Here is an 18380-nt window from a genome sequence, read left to right on the forward strand (position 1 = left end):
GTTAACCTAGTCCTTAAAGTGGTTGTAATCCAATACATCTTTTGAGAAGGCTGCAAGTTCACTCAAAACTACATTCAACATAAACCTCTCTTTATTATATACAGATTAAATTACAACCATCTTTACAGCGCTTCCTGGTGCGGTTAACAGCAGCAACATGAGGCAAAGCCCACACTATTTGTACAAAGGCAACATGGATGCACAACGGACTGCTAGTGGCGTTCTCCTTGTCACACCCCGCGATGTGACAGATTAGCTGTGAAAGATACGAGCAAGAGGACAGGACAACCAAGGGGCTTCAGCTCTCCCTACAGCCAACCGGTGCCCCTGGCTCTTTGCCTGCCAGAGCTGAGAAAAACAACAGAAGCGACGGCCTCTGATCTGAGAGACCGAGGCCCAATAAGGACGCAAGAACAACCTTCTTCAGCTTGTTCATCAGAGGCTGGGACGGCATGAGCTGAAAGGAAAGAAAGCCCAGCGTTAGCCTGGTAGAGGGGAAAAAAGCAGTTCTGAGAAGATCCAAAAATAAAAGTTGGGCAGGTTTTTCAGGGAAGGAAGTGTTACCGCCCCCCCGCCCCCCCGAACAAGTATGCATACACCAAAACTTACCTTGCTTACCCTGTGACACTTAATTAACCCTTCTGAATTGAGGAAGAATGTGGAATAGGCATCATAGGTTCTGGAAGGAGAATGTTAAAAACCAATACATCAGACAACCATTTTGATAACTTCTTCAAACAACTGCAATTACCCAATATAAAAACTGAATACGTTACTTCATTTTAAAGGCCTGAGCCATGGAGCAATGGATTGAAATTGCAGTAAAAGAGACTCCACTTAAATAATAGGAAGAACCACCCTGAGTCGCATTTGGGCTGAGAAAGGCAGTATATAAATATGGCAAATAAATAAATAAACTCTTGATGGTAAGAGCTGTTTGACAGTGGAATATGTTGCCTCAGAGGATGGTGGTGTCTCCTCCTCTGGAGTTTTTAAAGCAGAAGCTAGAGATCTATTATTTGGGAGTGTTTTGAGTATTTCTGCATGTCAAAAGAGGGCTGGACTGGATTATCCTTGTGGCCTTATCCAAATCTTTGATTCTATAGAATCATATCATTAGAAGAGACCTCATTGGCCATCCAGTCCAACCCCCTGCCAAGAAGCAAGAAACTGCATTCAAAGCACCCCGACAGATGGCCATCCAGACCTCAGAATCTCTGAGGAAGCCTGCCATAAATGCAGGCGAAACATCAGGAGAGAATGCTTCTGGAACATGGCCATGCAGCCTGGAAAACTCACAACAACCCAGTGATTCCGGCCATGAAAGCCTTCGACAATACATCCAGCCTCTGTTTAAAAGCCTCCAAAGAAAGAGCCTCCACCACAGTCCAGGGCAGAGAGTTCCACTTCTGAACAGCTCTCACAGTCAGGAAGTTCTTCCTAATGGTCAGGTGGAATCTCCCTTCCTGTAGTTTGAAGCCATTGCTCCACATCCTAGTCTCCAGGGCAGTAAAAAAACAAGCCTGCTTTCTCCTCCCTCACATCTTTATACATGGCCATTATGTCTCCTCTCAGCCTTCTCTTCTGAACGCTAAATATGATCAGCTCTTTAAGCCACTCCTCATAGGGCTTGTTCTCCAGACCCTTGGTCACTTTAGTCGCTCTCCTCTGGACACATTCCAGCTTGTCAACACCTCCCTTCAATTGTGGTGCCTGTGTGTCTACTGACGCAACAATTAAATAACTGAAATACACTGATTTTCTTAGAATTATATATGGCTGCATAACCCTCGCCATGGAAAGCTAGTCCAAGAACAGTATTGTCCTGAAAGAATGCTGGTTGGCCTAATCTAAAGGAGTGCCGGTCAAAAACCAGCTCAACTTTATTTCCATTTCAGTGTAAGACAGAAGCACCACTTCTGAAAGTAAGGCTTATTAAATCTTTTCCACTCGCAACTCCTTTTGAGATTTTTTTTTTGCAACCCTGGTTACATAAAAAAGGTGGAAAAATTCAAAACATATACAGATAACTAATCAGCATTTGCTGATTTTGCTAAACAGGCTGATTTTCCCTTTTTATGAAATACAACTGAAGTATTTTCTGTAGGGTCCACTGTAAACACTGTAAGTTGTTGCTACCATATTCAGGCAAATGTCTAGGTGACATTCAAAAACCTTTCATTTGCTTCTAATTTTTTTAAAACCCCAACATTGAGCTAAGAGGACCCTATCTGGAGTCAGGGCCCACAGTTGAAGAAACAGTGTTCAGCAGGGTGGGAGAGAAGGGAGGCACCAGCAATGAGCGCAGATTAAGAATAAACAAAAACTCCTGAGAGAACCCCTTACCTGTAAAGTTCAGCCTTGTCCTTCTTGTAGAAGCGAAGGAGGAGAACATGGAACGGAAGACCTGTAATTCGCCACCGGGCCTGGATGCTCCAGTTCTCTGGGTGCTGCGTCACATTGAGCACATCCATGCGCAAATCAGCAAAATAGTTCCAGGCCATAAAGCGGCATAACGTCAGCGCCAACTGGTACATGGGTCGGCCACTGGCAACGGAAGCAGAAAGATAATGAATTGTTAGCTACAGGTGACAAATTCATATGCACCATCAACATGGCAGAATCTCCTTTTTCTAAAATATACTTAGATATACATGTACTCACATACACACACATACCACAACCTACACTATTGCATAACAATCTCACAATGGATTTCCCACACACTCTTGCAATACACACATTTATTGCCACAGTTCTTTTTTCTCCCCCAAACAACATCACTCTAACAAGCTGATATAACTCATTTTAAATCATTTTTATATATTTTCATGCATTTTGTGGTTTTTATGATGTTCATGTGGTTGACTGGATAATGATGTTTATTTAATTATCAATTCTTTATTTTTCTGGTTTAATAACTATTACGTCATAATGATGTTATTTGTACTGTTTGATTTATGTGGTTTGTGTTTTATCATGGCATTGAATGTTTGCCTTTTTTGTTTGTAAACCGGCCTGAGTCCCCTTGAGGAGATAGATAAAGGTGAAGGGCTTCCCCTGACATTAAGTCTAGATGTGTCTGACTCTGGGGGTGGTGCTTATCTCCATTTCTAAGCCAAAGAACCGGCATTGTCTGTAGACACCTCCAAGGTCATGTGGCTGGCATGACTGCATGGAGTGCCATTACTTTCTCGCAGAAGTGTTACCTATTGATCTACTCACATTTGCATGCTTTCGAACTGCTAGGTTGGCAGAAGCTGAGGCTAACAGCAGGAGCTTACCCCGCTTCATGGATCTGAACTGCCAACAAGTTCAGGAAGTTCAGCAACTCAGCGGTTTAACCCACTGTGCCACCGGGAAGATAGGGCGGCCTATAAATTAAGAATTATTATTATTTGATACACCACAAGATTAGTACACAGCATGCAAGATCACTATGCTGGCTGTTGTATTGGATCATACATTGGAGACTTCCCAAGTGTCTAGGACTATGTGATGTATCGGCGAAGAATGCATGCAGATCCAAGTAGGGTGGCCTTTTGCACCTGATGGTCATTATTATTATTATTTGTTATACATACACACATACAGTCTTCCATTCCAAGTAGGACATATCATACCCTCAGCTCCCTTCTTTCAAAAGATAGCTTCTATTCCCATCCAACCACAGGAGGTTTGTCCTGTCTAGGACTTGTCAGGATAACCAGTAATATTTATTACTCAAAATATGTATGTGCCACCTTCCATATCAAGCCTTGTCAAGTCACTGGCAACAAGTAATTTGCTTTATATATATATATATATCAGGATAGGCAAGTGTTGAAGGTTGGGGGGGGGGTGCAATTTTCACCCCACATCCTCCTGGAAGGTGGCTCTTTGTTTCTCAAAGTCAAGTCAATGTGTATATGAAAACCATCCGATTTCTATTCCTGACATATATTGGTGCTAGCAGGATGTTTACTATGCAGTTTACGCTAAATCTATAAAGAAGTGTTTTTACCCTAAGTGGTAGATAAATGCCATACTTGCCCATGACAGTCAATTGCTAAGGGCAGCACAACTCTTCATGCACATCACTAAGTAGATGACAAAGAACTAAATCCAACTACTAGTCCTAATTAGTGTAGGTCTAGCTGCTTTAAGTCCCCTTCGGGAAAGATAAGGCAGGGTATAAATAAATGTAATAATAATAATAATAATAATAATAATAATAATAATAATAATAGGTCCATTTGAATAAAGTGCTGAATGTTTAAAACAATGCTAACTAGTGGCTCTGCTCTAGTCAGGACTAGCAGCATGATTCAGGCCAAACTGTCTTATTAAATATTCAGAGGGTTTCCATAAAACCAAGCCCCCTCAAATTGTGGCCCTTCAGCTGTTTGGGCCTCCAGTTCCCACAATTCCTCACCACTGAACAAGCTGGCTAGAGCTTCTGGGAGTTGTAGGACCAAACAGCTGGAGAGTTGAAATTTGAGGAGGCATGCCCTAAAACTTTAGAAACCAAACAAACTCTTAGGAAGCCCTAGAACTACACAGAAATTTAGCATAGAGCACAAGGTACTCCCCTTTGCTAATTCCCAAAACTTACCGTGTTTTCAGATGTAGTATTTCATTGATAAACTCTACATCCTTGGAATAGATTGCATAGTCATGTGTCCTTAGAAAGAAGACTGGTAACTGGAAAGATAGAGGGGGGGGGGGGGGGGGACAAGAATCCATGAACAGAGTGAAATTCCTGAACAAAGCTTCCCTTTATAAGAAATGTTGGTGCCTTTTGCCCTGTAAGTCGGAAAGCAATTCAAACTCTCAGCTTTGTGTATGTAAACTGAAGCTTCAGAATCTGGTATTCTGAATTGGTTTTAGGTATAGGCTATCAATACCAGGGCTATAGATATAGCCCCCAGTGGTGCAGCAAGTTAAACAGCTGACTGAAAGGTTGCAGGTTCAAATCTAGGCAGTGGAGTGAGCTCCCACTATTAGGTCCAGCTTCTGCCAACCTAGTAGTTCGAAAAACATGCAAATGTGAGTAGATGAATAGATACCGCTTCTGTGGGAAAGTAACAGCACTCCATGCAGTCATGCCGGCCACATGACCTTGGAGGTGTCTACAAATAATGCGGTTCTTAGGGTTAGAAATTGAGATGAACACCACCCCCCAGAGTCAGACACGACTAGACTTAATGTCAATGGAAACCTTTACCTTTACCTATCAACACTTAAATAAGGAAACAGCACTCAAACACTTTTGTGTAAGGATGGGAATTTACTCTGTCAAGGATGCTGTGCAGGAATAGCATCAAGATTTAGCTGTACCTCAAATTCTAGGCTAAGAAAGAAGAATCTCACTGCAGGAAACTCCTGACACAAATAACTCTTTGCAATCACCTCTTCCTTTTCGTGATACCCCAATTCTGACAGGTTCTCCTTCCCTTTGGAGGAAAAATGGCGCTGTTACTCCAAATGAAGTGAATTGTCTCAATTCAGGGCCCACCCCGTGCTTTTCCTGACAAACATAATTGCTTCTCTGTGTGATCAAGATGCCAATGAAGGTTAAAGCAAGGGATTCAAAGAGTCAAAATATATTCTAAACAAGGTTACATTATACTCATTTCAACATCATACAAGGTCTTCTCTGGTAGTTTCAAGTCCAAGGGACAAGCCGAACGTTAGTACAGCTGTACAGACAAACAACTATGGAAAATGAGAGAGGTGTCTCATCACATTTTCCATTTCATTTGCTAGCGTTTGCTTAGCTTCAACCACCCCTACAAACACATAGCAAAATTCTGACACCTGCTTTTTATCTATCTTACATTCTTCTCTTCAAAGTTTTGCATTTAGCAAAACTCCCTGTGTGGATTCCAACATTATTTTCCCACTGACTTTGTATGAGCCCTGTGTTAACTTTGCACAGAGCAAGCATACAATTTACTGATCCAACTGCAGAGTTGTTATACATAGTAAACAAAAGAGTAAGATTGAAACTGCAGAGCTTTATACATAGTAAACAATGGAGTAAGGGTAAGACAAATGGCTAAACAGTATTATAAGAAGTGGCTCCTTGCAAGGCTGTGAAAAGAAAACCCCAATTAAATTAGTACACATAACTAAATCAACCGCAAAATTATGCTGGCAAGGTTGTGGAAAAATTGGCTCCTATATACATATGTGGTGGGAATGTGAAAGGGTAAAAAAAATATATAATAAGGCAAAGAAGAAAATGGAAGAATTAACAGGGCATAAATTGGTTTTGAATAAAAAAGAATTTTCACCCTGAAATTAGATAGAATGAAAACATCAAAGATTGGGAGGGGGGGGGGATATAAAATTCACGATAGTGGCCACCCAAACAACTGTGGCCTTGGGGTGGAAAGACCATAGAAAGTGGGAAGTTAAAAAGTGGTACGGATACCTAGCAGACTTTATGCTCCAGGACTACATCCTTGAAAGAAGAGCCAAATATACATCATATTGAATCAAGAAGAATTGGGTTCTGAAATGGGGAAGATTGATAAAGTTGAAGGAAAAGAAAAATATAAAGAACTGAACCATACTCTTTATACGATTGTTCAATTAAAATAATATTTCAGTGAAGGCAAGTACTGTTCCCAGAGGGTGGGCGAAGGGTGTAAAATTGATAGACACAATTGGGAGATAAAGGTGGAATAGGCAAGGATAAGAGCACTAAGAAACTGTTTTTATCCTGGTCCTGCCCACTTTGTTCAATTTTTTGCTTTTAATTTTTATTTTAATTTCTCATATTGCCTCATATCCAGTGTTTTATCCTACTGTGTTATTTTTTTTTCCTTTTACTGTCATATTTTATTTGAGTTATTATCTGCTGTTTGTATTTTATTGTGTTTATTTTATTTTTTTGGCATGTTAGCTGCCCCAAGTCCCTGAGGGGAGATAGTGGCGGGGTTTAATAATAATAATAGTAGTAGTAACTAGCTGTGCCCTGCCACGCGTTGCTGTGGCCTATAGTAAAACTTATCAAAGTTGAGGTAGATATCTGGACTATTATGAAAGAGAGGTACCTACCTATTCCTTACCCCTTTTCCTCCCCCTTTCTCTCCTTTCTTCCTTCTCTACCTCTTCCTTTCTTTCCTTCTTTCACTACTTGGTTTCATCCTTCTCTCTTTCCTTCATTCCCTCCCCCTTTCTTCCCTCCCTGTTTGCTTCCTTCTTTCACTTTTTATTTCCTTTTATTTCACCACCATCATAACAATAACAATAATGCAATGCATTGCCTCTGGGACCTGACACCTCTCCCATTTCCCCAGGGTCTAATAGGAATGATAGCATAATAATAATAGAAATGACAACCTTTACCCGCCACGTGTTGCTGTGGCCAACCTTCCCACTTTCTCTCCTTCTTTCCCTCCTTCCTTCCCTCCCATCTTTCCTTCTCCTCTTCCTTCTCTATCTCTTTCCTTCCTTCCCCCTTTTTCTTTCTCTTCTGGTCTCTTTTCTTCCTTCTCTCTTTCCTTCTTTCCTTCCCTCCCTCTTTCTCTACATCTTCGCCCTTCCTTCACTCCCTCTTTCCTTCCTTCATTCCCTTTTTTCTTTCCTTCTCTCCTTCCTTCCTTCCCCCTTTTTCTTTCTCTTCTGGTCTCTTTTCTTCCTTCTCTCTTTCCTTCTTTCCTTCCCTCCCTCTTTCTCTACATCTTCCCCCTTCCTTCACTCTCTCTTTCCTTCCTTCATTCCCTTTTTTCTTCTCTCCTTCCTTCCTTCCTTCCTTCCTTCCTTCCCCCTTTTTCTTTCTCTTCTGGTCTCTTTTCTTCCTTCTCTCTTTCCTTCTTTCCTTCCCTCCCTCTTTCTCTACATCTTCGCCCTTCCTTCACTCCCTCTTTCCTTCCTTCACTCCCTTTTTCCTTTCCTTCTCTCCTTCCTTCCTTCCCCCTTTTTCTTTCCCTCCCTCTGTCTCTCACTTCTTCCTCTACCTCTTTCCTTCCTTCCCCCTTTTTCTTTCTCTTCTGCTGTCTCTCTTTTCTTTCCTTCCATCTTTCCTTTTCTTTCCTTTTCTTCTTCCTTCTTTCTCTAACTTTCCTTCCTTCCCCCTTTGTCTTTGCCTCCCTTTCTCTTTCTTCCTTCTTTCCTTCCTTCCTGTCTTTCCTGGATTTTGACAGGGTGGGAAGGGGCGGGGTGGGGTTTGGAGGTGGCATGAAGTAAAAGGAGGTAAGATTGGGGCAGGGGAGTGATGGAGCGTGGGGTTGCGTGTGTGTGTGCGGCGGCGGGGGGAGTGGGGTTGCGTGTGTGTGGGGGGCGGTGGGGGGAGTGATGGAGCGTGGGGTTGCATGTGTGTGTGCGGTGGCGGGGGAGTGGGGTTGCGTGTGTGTGTGCGGCGGCGGGGGGAGTGATGGAGCGTGGGGTTGCGTGTGTGTGTGCGGCGGCGGGGGGGAGTGATGGAGCGTGGGGTTGCGTGTGTGTGTGCGGCGGCGGGGGGAGTGATGGAGCGTGGGGTTGCGTGTGTGTGTGCGGCGGCGGGGGGAGTGATGGAGCGTGGGGTTGTGTGTGTGTGCGGCGGCGGGGGGAGTGGGGTTGCGTGTGTGTGTGCGGCAGCGGGGGAGTGATGGAGCGTGGGGTTGCGTGTGTGTGTGCGGCAGCGGGGGGAGTGATGGAGCGTGGGGTTGTGTGTGTGTGCGTGCGGCAGGGGGTGTGTGTGCGGGAAGCGGCGTGGCGTGTGAGTTTTGTTGTTTTGCCGTTTTGTGAGTGTGTTGTTGTGTTGTTTTTCATTTTGAGTAGATATGTTTGTACCTTGTGGGTTGTGTTATGGGCATGGGAATTTTGGTTAAGTTTCGTTGGGTTTTTTTGAGTTTTGTTGTTTTGCCGTTTTGTGAGTGTGTTGTTCTGTTGTTTTTCATTTTGAGTAGGTATGTTTGTACCTTGTGGGTTGTGTTATGGGCATGGGAATTTTGGTTAAGTTTCATTGGGGGGTTTGTGAGTTTTGCTGTCCGGTTGAACCAACCTAACAGATTTATATATATAGATAATAATAATAATAATAATAATAATAATAATAATAATAGAGATGTATTCGAAAATGGTGATTGATTGTGATATTATTCTACCTGTGTCTGCAATAAAAAACAATAAGTCATTCAATGGGTTTGGGGTCATTCCTTCAACTCCTTTTTTTATTCCAGCTTTTTGGACCTTCAACACCAGCAAAAAAAAAAAAAAAAAGCAAGCTTTGACGTAATTTCCCCAAATAAGGGGACTTAAACTCTGCAGTAGGTTAAACCACTGAGGTGCTGAACTTGCTGACTGAAAGGTTGGCGGTTCTAATCTGGGGAGCAGGATGAGCTCCCGCTGTTAGCCCCAGTTTCTGCCAACCTAGCAGTTTGAAAACATGCAAATCAATAGGTACCACTCTGGTGGGAAGGTAACGGTGCTCCATGCAGTCATGCTGGCCACATGACCTTGGTGTCTACAGACAACTCTGGCTCTTCTGCTTAGAAATGGAGATGAGCACCACCGTCCAGAGTTGGACACGAGTAGACTTAATATCATGGGAAAACCTTTACCTTACTTAACTATAGAATTAATAGCATTTCTATCCTACGTTTCTATAATTAGGGAAGCTTATATATAAAGGAAGCTGCGGCCTCATGCCAGACTGGAGTACATATCCCACAAGTTCGGTATGAGGTTTGGTAGCTGTTTCCTGGGGTCTCAGCCAGAGATTTCTACCATCCAGTTATTATCTGATCCTTTAAACTGGTAGAACACCTGCTAGGATAAAGCAGGTGTTCTACCTTTAATCTATACCTTGAGTCGCCAATTGGTTGAGAAAAGAGGTATACAAATACAGTAAATAAAATAAATAAATACCCTTTCCCCAAATGCTATCATTGGGTGTGGCTACACTGTTGAATTAATGCAGATTGACACCACTTTAACTGCCATGACTCAGTGCTATTGAATCCTCGGAGTTGTGATTTTACAAAGCCTTCTCTGCCAAAGAGTGCAGGTCCCCCCCCCCCAATTTTTTTTTTCCAGTTCCCATGATTCCACAATATTGAGCTATGGCAGTTAAAATGGTGTCAAACTGCATTTATCCTGCATCTACTAACCATGTCACTATAAGAGTTGCTCTAGAATTTATGTGTTTGGCGCAAAAAAGCCAGACATGTTTGTGCAAGTAATCCATGAAAGAGATGAGGTTGAGAAAGAGTTTATGACTCCTCGAGAAATCATCTGCACCTCAGAAAGGTTGAGAGACAGACTATATAAAACACATTCAGAACATGGAGATTTTCATGTTGGAAAAGGCAACAATACTCGGCACAAGAAGAGCGCCTCAGTTAGAAAGTTGGAGTGACCTCAAAAAGTCTTCCCCCCTCTTTGTGCATATTTTACTGTTCTCCTTTGTGACTTAAGACTGCTATTCTCAGGGTTTTCTCCACTTGCCCTCCCTCCTCCCTCTCTTTTGTATGGGAGTTGTCGTAATAAAATTGCCGTGTATACTCAAGTATAAGCCGAGGCATCCAATTTTACAACAAGAAACTGGGAAAATGTATTGACTTGAGATAAGCTGAGGGTGAGAAATGCAGCAGCTACTGGTAAACTTCAAAATAAAAATAGAACCCAATAAAGTTGCATTAACTGAGGCATTAGTAGATAAAATGTTTTTGAATATTTACATAAAACTGTAATTTAAGGTAACACTGTCCAACTCTGATGAAACCATTATTCTAACCTCCTTCAATGTAAATGTGCTTACATATCTTTCCAATAATAATAAAGAGAGTAAAATAATAAATGTAATAATAATAGAGGAAAATAATGGAAATGTAATAACAGTAATAATTTAAAATAATAAATGTAATAATAATAATAAAATAATAAATGTAATAAAAATAATAATAGAATAAAATAATTCAAATGTAATAATAATAAAAATAGAGTAAAATATAATAATAATAATAATAATAATAATAATAATAATAACAACAACAGCAACAGAGAAAAACGATAAATAACTTTGACTCGAGTATAAGTTGAGGGGGGCTTTTTAGCCAAAAAAAGGACGGAAAAACTTGGCTTATACTCGAATATATACGGTACTTTTAAATTCTAATTCCTTGGTGTACCTTTCCTCCTTAACATCCTAAATGCCACAGATACACACACTGTATAGTCTGTGCTCTAACATTTCGCTCCTTTAGAAACCATTTGAAACATGATCTCATTTCACATTCTTCACCAGAATAAACGAGCCTACCTCCAGGCAGTCTTCTAACCCTAGCCTTTGTCAGAGGAAAATTATTAAAGTCCAATATTACAAGATCTACTCACGTACCTCATTCCGCAATTTTTCGTGCATGACTGCGAGATGCTCTTCCATTCCAGGGTCGTCCCTGTCTGGAGAACTGACTGGAGAGGGGGCTCCAGTAGTGGCTCTGAAGGGTGCAAGGGGACCCAGGGCAACCTCAGGGGCCTGGTAAGGAGACCGGTATTGCCAGCCATGGAAAAGGTTGTGCAGAGAGTCCAAAGAGGCACCGTCTAGCCCTTCACTGTCTTTCACCACAATGTCATCCTCCTGCCTCCCGTTCACCAGGGTGATGGCATCTCCCAGGCCTTCAGGAGGGGACAGCAAAGGGGGACGGGAAAGGCCTCGGGTTTCCAGACTGTGCGTTGGTGGGCCAAGGCTGGTCTTGACTTCAGGAGAGCTGACAATGGCAAAGTTGTTGGCGGACGGCATGGACAGAACCGGAAAAATGCTGGGAGACTTTGATGGTTTCTTCTTGATGGACAGGGAGGGAAATGCCGGCCGTACAGAGCTGGGAGGAACAAGCCCTGGAGGTAGTTTATCCCAAGAGGCATCCAGCTCCTAGAAAGGAACAAAGAAAGGAGGCATTTGAAGACAGTGAATCCAAGACTTCCCAAGCAGAGTTGAATCTGCCCTTGGCACTTCTGAGAAAGGGGAGACTCAGTCTGTACAAATGCCCAGCTTATCCTTAAAAGAGTAAAAAAGTAGTTTACCCTGTGCAATACACACCAATGAAACAATTCTCTCTTTAGTTGGAGCAGGATTTTAATTTTTACTACAGTTCACATTTGTTGGGAGTTAGCCATAGAACTACATTGGAGGACCTAAATTTATCAGTAACTCAGGGCAAGACTATATGCTTCAGCATTAGAGTTGGGCCCGAAAACTGGTAACAAAAGTATTTGTAGTTTTTGGAGGGTCAAAGTTATTTCCTCTTCCAGAGAGGACCCTTAGAACTTGCTGTGACACTAGCATAGGGTGACCACTGAAAGTTCCTCTCAGACCATGATGGGAATTGAAGTTTCTCTCTGTTTCTTTCAGCCAATAAAATGCCTGGTGGTGTCCATGCTCAGATTGGCTGAGAATGGATACAACCAGCAACTACAATTCCTAGAATTTCTTGCTGTTTGTCTTACTTTTTAAAAAGGTTATGTCTAAAACTTAAAATAATTCTAAAAAATCACTAGACTGGTTAATTGTTTTGAAACTTGTCAGGCCTGCAGTTGTAAATGGGGTCTACAACTGAAGCAGTTTTTATGTAGATAGGCCTTAAAATGGCTGAGGATTGAGCCTTTAAAGTTTTCCATTGTAGCCAATGGGCCGAATCTCTGCAAAATAAAACGGAAAACACCTCTCTCCTTTCAAAATCATCAAAATCATCCGGGTGTCCCCTGGGCAACGTCCTTGCAGACGGCCAATTATCTCACACCAGAAGCAACTTCGTTTCTCAAGTCACTCCTGACACGATTAAGAAGAAAAAAAAACCTCTCTCCTTTGGGGTAATTTTCTGGTAAATGAAATGAGTGGTCAGATGAAAACAAACCCGCAAACGGTATGCCGTTTGGCCCGAATGCACATGACTATTCAGCATAGCATTGATCTGAATCCAGATATTTATGCTACAACGAGAGATCGTAAGACTGAGGCCAAAACCAGAAAATCTGATTTATTTAGATCATATATGCCACCTCAAAACACAAAATCTCAAAAAATTATTCCATCACTACAGTCCACTCTTCGCATCTGCTAGGATTAGAGATGAAAATGAAAAACTGCAAATAAATTGCTATTCTTTTACCTGAGAGAACAGCTTTCTAGGAACTTCTGGGTCTTCCAACATGACCTTCTGCTTGAAGCCGGCCAGAGAACTGCATTGGAGGACCTAGAGGTGTTCTCTCTTGAAATCTCTACTCACTCCAGCATGACTGAAGGAAGTTGATCAAAGTCACACCAGAGAGAGAACCTAGAGATTTCTAGAGATAACCTTTTAATCAAAGGTTATCAAATAATCACAAATAATCAAATCTGCAAACGTCAAAACTGCAAATGTGGAGACCGACTAAAGTTTTTTTTTAATGGATCATTAATCATTTCCAAATTAATGGATCTAGACACAGGAAAACTGACATATCTCTCATTCCCCATGTTGAGTATAGTCTTGTTTCTCTCCCTGAGACTAGATTGGTATTTCGTGAAGGAACAGCTGTTGCATATATTGTGCATACCCCAGTGCCCTATTAGTTAGCATCAGAGCTTATGAAAGGAGAGTAAGCCACTGGCAGCTTTCTCAGCCTTCAGCACACAGTGGATGCAAAACAGACATCTGGCAACAATATTTGGGGCAGAACCCAAGCATCCTGATACTGGAAGATGCATGGCCACTCTTGAAAAGGCATGGAGATAATTTAATAAAATTGACTAATGAGAAAGAATTTCCTGTTGTCAAAGAAGGGCCTTTCATATTACTCAATTGCAATGCTTTCCTACTGCCACAGCTACATCCTATGAAATCCTGACATTTGTAGCTTCATGAACAATTGAGATTTTTCTACCAGAAGCTCTAAAAACATCAACCACCTTGGTGGACAGGACTATAAATGACTGCTAGAACTATAATTCACAATTGCTGGATATTTTGACTATAGGAATTGGCTGCTCAAATGCTTTTAATGCCTTTTAAAATACTTTTAGAGGGGAAATAGTTATTTGTTGTAATAAATAATATGTGATTATTGTCTGTATTATGTTATTATGATATTACCATAATAGTTTTATTCGCTGTAAGCCGCCCCAAGTCCCTTCAGGGAGAGGGGGTGGGATACAAATAAAGATTATTATTATTATTAGTAGTAGTAGTATTAGTAGTAGTATTGTCAAACTATAAATCCCTGGCCAAAAGTGAAGAGGAGCTGAGGAGCCTTCTAATCAAGGTGAAAGAAGAAAGCGCAAAAGCTGGGTTGTAGTTAAACATAAAAAAACCCCAAGATTATGGCAACAAGAATGATTGACAACTGGGAAATAGAGGGAGAAAACGTGGAGGCCGTGACAGACTTTGTATTTCTAGGTGCAAAGATTATCGCAGACTGCAGCCAGGAAATCAGGAGACGCTTTCTTCTTGGGAGGAGAGCAATGTCCAATCTTGATAAAATAGTGAAGAATAGAGACATCACACTGGCAACAAAGATCTGCATAGTTAAAGCAATGGTATTCCCCATAGTAACCTACGGATTTATTTATTTTTGTCGTGTCAGGAGCGACTTGACTTGAGAAACTGCAAGTCACTTCTGGTGTGAGAGAATTGGCCGTCTGCAAGGACGTTGCCCAGGGGAGGCCCGGATTATTTATGATGTTTTATCATCCTTGTGGGAGGCTTCTCTCATGTCCCCGCATGAGGAGCTGGAGCTGATAGAGGGAGCTCATCCGCCTCTCCCCGGATTCGAACCTGCACAGGGGTTTAACCCACTGCGCCACCAGGGGCTCCAACCTACGGATGTGAGAGCTGGACCATAGGGAAGGCTGAGCGAAGGAAGATAGATGGTTTGAGCTGTGGTGCTGGAGGAAAGTTCTGAGAGTGTCTTGGACCGCCAGAAGATCCAACCAGTCCATACTTCAAGAAATAAAGCCTGACTGCTCATTGGAGGGAAGAATAGTACTTTGATGAAGTACTTTGGCCATATCATGAGAAGAAAGGAACGCTTAGATAAGACAATTATACTGGGGAAAAGGGAAGGAAAAAGGAAGAGGGGGCGACCAAGGGCAAGATGGATGGATGGCATCCTTGAAGTGACTGGATTGACCTTGAAGGAGCTGGGGGTGGTGACGCAAAGATTACGCAGATGCAGGGAGCTCTGGCGTGGACTGGTCCATGAGGTCACGAAGAGTCTATGACGCTATACACAGGACAAAAACAAGTCTACAAACTAGTAATATATTAATATTACTACAGCCTTGCATTTGTTGTTGTTGTTCATTCATTCAGTCGTCTCCGACTCTTCGTGACCTCATGGACCAGTCCACGCCAGAGCTCCCTGTCAGCCGTCACCACCCCCAGCTCCTTCAAGGTCAGTCCAGTCACTCAAGGATGCCATCCCTCCATCTTGCCCTTGGTCAGCCCCTCTTCCTTTTGCCTTTCCCCAGCATAATTGTCTTCTCTAGACTTTGCTGTCTCCTCATGATGTGGCCAAAGTACTTCAACTTTGTCTCTAGTATCCTTCCCTCCAATGAGCAGTCGGGCTTTATTTCCTGGAGGATGGACTGGTTGGATCTTCTCGCAGTCCAAGGCACTCTCAGCACTTTCCTCCAACACCACAGTTCAAAAGCATCTATCTTCCTTCGCTCAGCCTTCCCTAAGGTCCAGCTCTCACATCCGTAGGTGACTACAGGGAATACCATGGCTTTGACTAGGCGGATCTTTGTTGCCAGTCTAATGTCTCAACTCTTTACTATTTTATCGAGACTGGACATTGCTCTCCTCCCAAGAAGGAAGCGTCTTCTGATTTCCTGGCCACAGTCTGCATCTGCAGTAATCTTTGCACCTAGAAATACAAAGTCTGTCACGGCCTCCACATTTTCTCCCTCTATTTCCCAGTTGTCAATCATTCTTGTTGCCACAATCTTGGTTTTTTTGATGTTTAGCTGCAACCCAGCTTTTGCGCTTTTTTCTTTCACCTTGATTAGAAGGCTCCTCAGCTCCTCCTCGCTTTCGGCCATCAGAGTGGTGTCATCTGCATATCTGAGGTTTCTTCCAGCAATTTTCACCCCAGCTTTGCATTCATCAAGCCCCGCACATCCTCGCATGATGTGTTCTGCATACAAGTTAAAAAGGTTGGGTGAAAGGATGCAGCCTTGCCGTACGCCTTTCCCAATCTTGAACCAGTCTGTTGTTCCGTGGTCAGTTCTTACTGTTGCTACTTGGTCTTTGTACAGATTCCTCAGGAGAGAGACAAGGTGGCTTGGGATGCCCATCCCACCTACAAAGTCTACAAGCTAGTAATATATTAATATTACTACAGGCTTGTATTATTCTTTTTGAAATGTTTCATTCCCACGTTACTCGTATACACGTGTCTCCCAGTCTGACTCCTCCCATAATGATCAAAAGGGATCTGGCAGTCTGGCCACGCCCCCAGTGAGCCTGGCCACGCCCCTGGCTCTAGGCCACGCCCCCTTCGGCTGTCCCTCAGCGGTTTCTCCCCTTCGCCCTCTCTCTCTCACCCGCGGCCGCGCTCGGTGGCAGCACCGCGCCGTGTCGCCCTGGCCTTGCCGAAGCCTCTCGCCGCCGCCTCCTCTTCCTTCCCACCTCCAAGGGCAGCGGGGCCCGAGGCGCCCGGCCACCGCCCGGCTCCCCTGATACATGAGGCGGCAGCGGGCTCCCCTCGTCGTCGCCTTCTTCTTCTTCCTCCGCCTCCAGCCTCAGAATCCGCCCGCTTCAGCCGGCGACGACACTGCGCCTGCGCCTGCGAAGGCTCCCAGGCAACGCATGCGCGTTAGTGCTGTCTCCTTGGGCTGAAGGAGGAAGACTCGAGCATGCGCTCTCTCTCCGCTGCGGCGTCCCTCGTTTGAACTTGGACCAGTGCTCCAGCGTATTGCGCGTGCGCACTGGGGCAATCGAGGCCCGAGAGGTCGGCCTTCGAGACGTTCCAATCAAACTTCCGGATTTCGACTGCAGCTGCGGGACTCCTCCATGTGGAAAAATACATACCCAGTTGCAGCGCTGGAGCCTCAACAGCCCTGCTATGGCTCAGAGCTGTGCAATATTAGATTTTTAAATATTATATAATAATTGTATACAATATAATAATATATAGAAATATAATTGCAATGTAATAATACTAATTATATATATATATATGTAATATAGTATATTATATATACTACTACTTATGATATAGTACACTATATTATATAATACTAATAGTATAATATACTGGTAGTGTATTATATGTATTGTGGTATAATAATAATATATAGAAATAATGGAGAGCAATGTCCAGTCTCGATAAAATAGTGAAGAGTAGAGACATCAGACTAGCAACAAAGATCCATTGCCTAGTCAAAGCCATGGTATTCCCTGTAGTAACCTACGGATGTGAGAGCTGGACCTTAGGGAAGGCTGAGCGAAGGAAGATCGATGCTTTTGAGCTGTGGTGTTGGAGGAAAGTGCTGAGAGTGCCTTGGACTGCGAGAAGATCCAACCAGTCCATCCTCCAGGAAATAAAGCCCGACTGCTCACTGGAGGGAAGGAGACTAGAGACAAAGTTGAAGTCCTTTGGCCACATCATGAGGAGACAGCAAAGCCTAGAGAAGACAATTATGCTGGGGAAAGTGGAAGGCAAAAGGAAGAGGGGCCGACCAAGGGCAAGATGGATGGATGCCATCCTTGAAGTGACTGGACTGACCTTGAAGGAGCTGGGGGTGGTGACGGCCGACAGGGAGCTCTGGCGTGGACTAGTCCATGAGGTCACGAAGAGTCGGAGACGACTGAACGAATGAACAACAACAACAATATATATTATGTACTGTATATACTACGGTTCGAACGTAGCAGTTCGAAAAACATGCAAATGTGAGTAGATCTGGCGGGAAGGTAACGGCGCTCCATGCAGTCATGCCGGCCACATGACCTTGGAGGTGTCTACGGACAGCACTGGCTCTTCAGCTTAGAAATTGAGATGAGCACCACACCCCAGAGTCAGACATGACTGGACTTAATGTCAGAGGACTACCTTTACCTATATACTACCACTTATGACATAGTGTAATATAGTATATAGAATCATAGAATCGTAGAGTTGGAAGAGACCTCATGGGCCATCCAGTCCAACCCCCTGCCAAGAAGCAGGAATATTGCATTCAAATCAACCCTGACAGATGGCCATCCAGCCTCTGTTTAAAAGCTTCCAAAGAAGGAGCCTCCACCACACTCCGGGGCAGAGAGTTCCACTGCTGAACGGCTCTCACAGTCAGGAAGTTCTTCCTCATGTTAAGAGGGAATCTCCTTTCTTGTAGTTTGAAGCCATTGTTCCTTGTCCTAATCTCCATGGAAGCAGTAAACAAGCTTGCTCCCTCCTCCCTGTGGCTTCCTCTCACATATTTATAC

General features: G+C 43.3%; 1 protein-coding gene across 1 annotated transcript; it reads right to left on the reverse strand.

The window, feature by feature from the left end:
• Positions 1-73: 73 nt before the first annotated feature.
• C2H6orf136 (chromosome 2 C6orf136 homolog) lies at positions 74-16790 on the reverse strand. Its single transcript, XM_067463367.1, has 6 exons — positions 16496-16790; positions 11312-11842; positions 4595-4683; positions 2347-2547; positions 610-679; positions 74-457 (listed from the first exon to the last, which is right to left on the reverse strand). The coding sequence occupies exons 1-6, from the start codon at positions 16634-16636 to the stop codon at positions 299-301; spliced, it is 1191 nt and encodes a 396-aa protein (XP_067319468.1). The 5' UTR covers positions 16637-16790; the 3' UTR covers positions 74-298.
• Between the last annotated feature and the right edge of the window lie 1590 nt (positions 16791-18380).

This window comes from Anolis sagrei, chromosome 2 (assembly GCF_037176765.1).
Source record: "Anolis sagrei isolate rAnoSag1 chromosome 2, rAnoSag1.mat, whole genome shotgun sequence".
NCBI lineage: Eukaryota > Metazoa > Chordata > Lepidosauria > Squamata > Dactyloidae > Anolis > Anolis sagrei.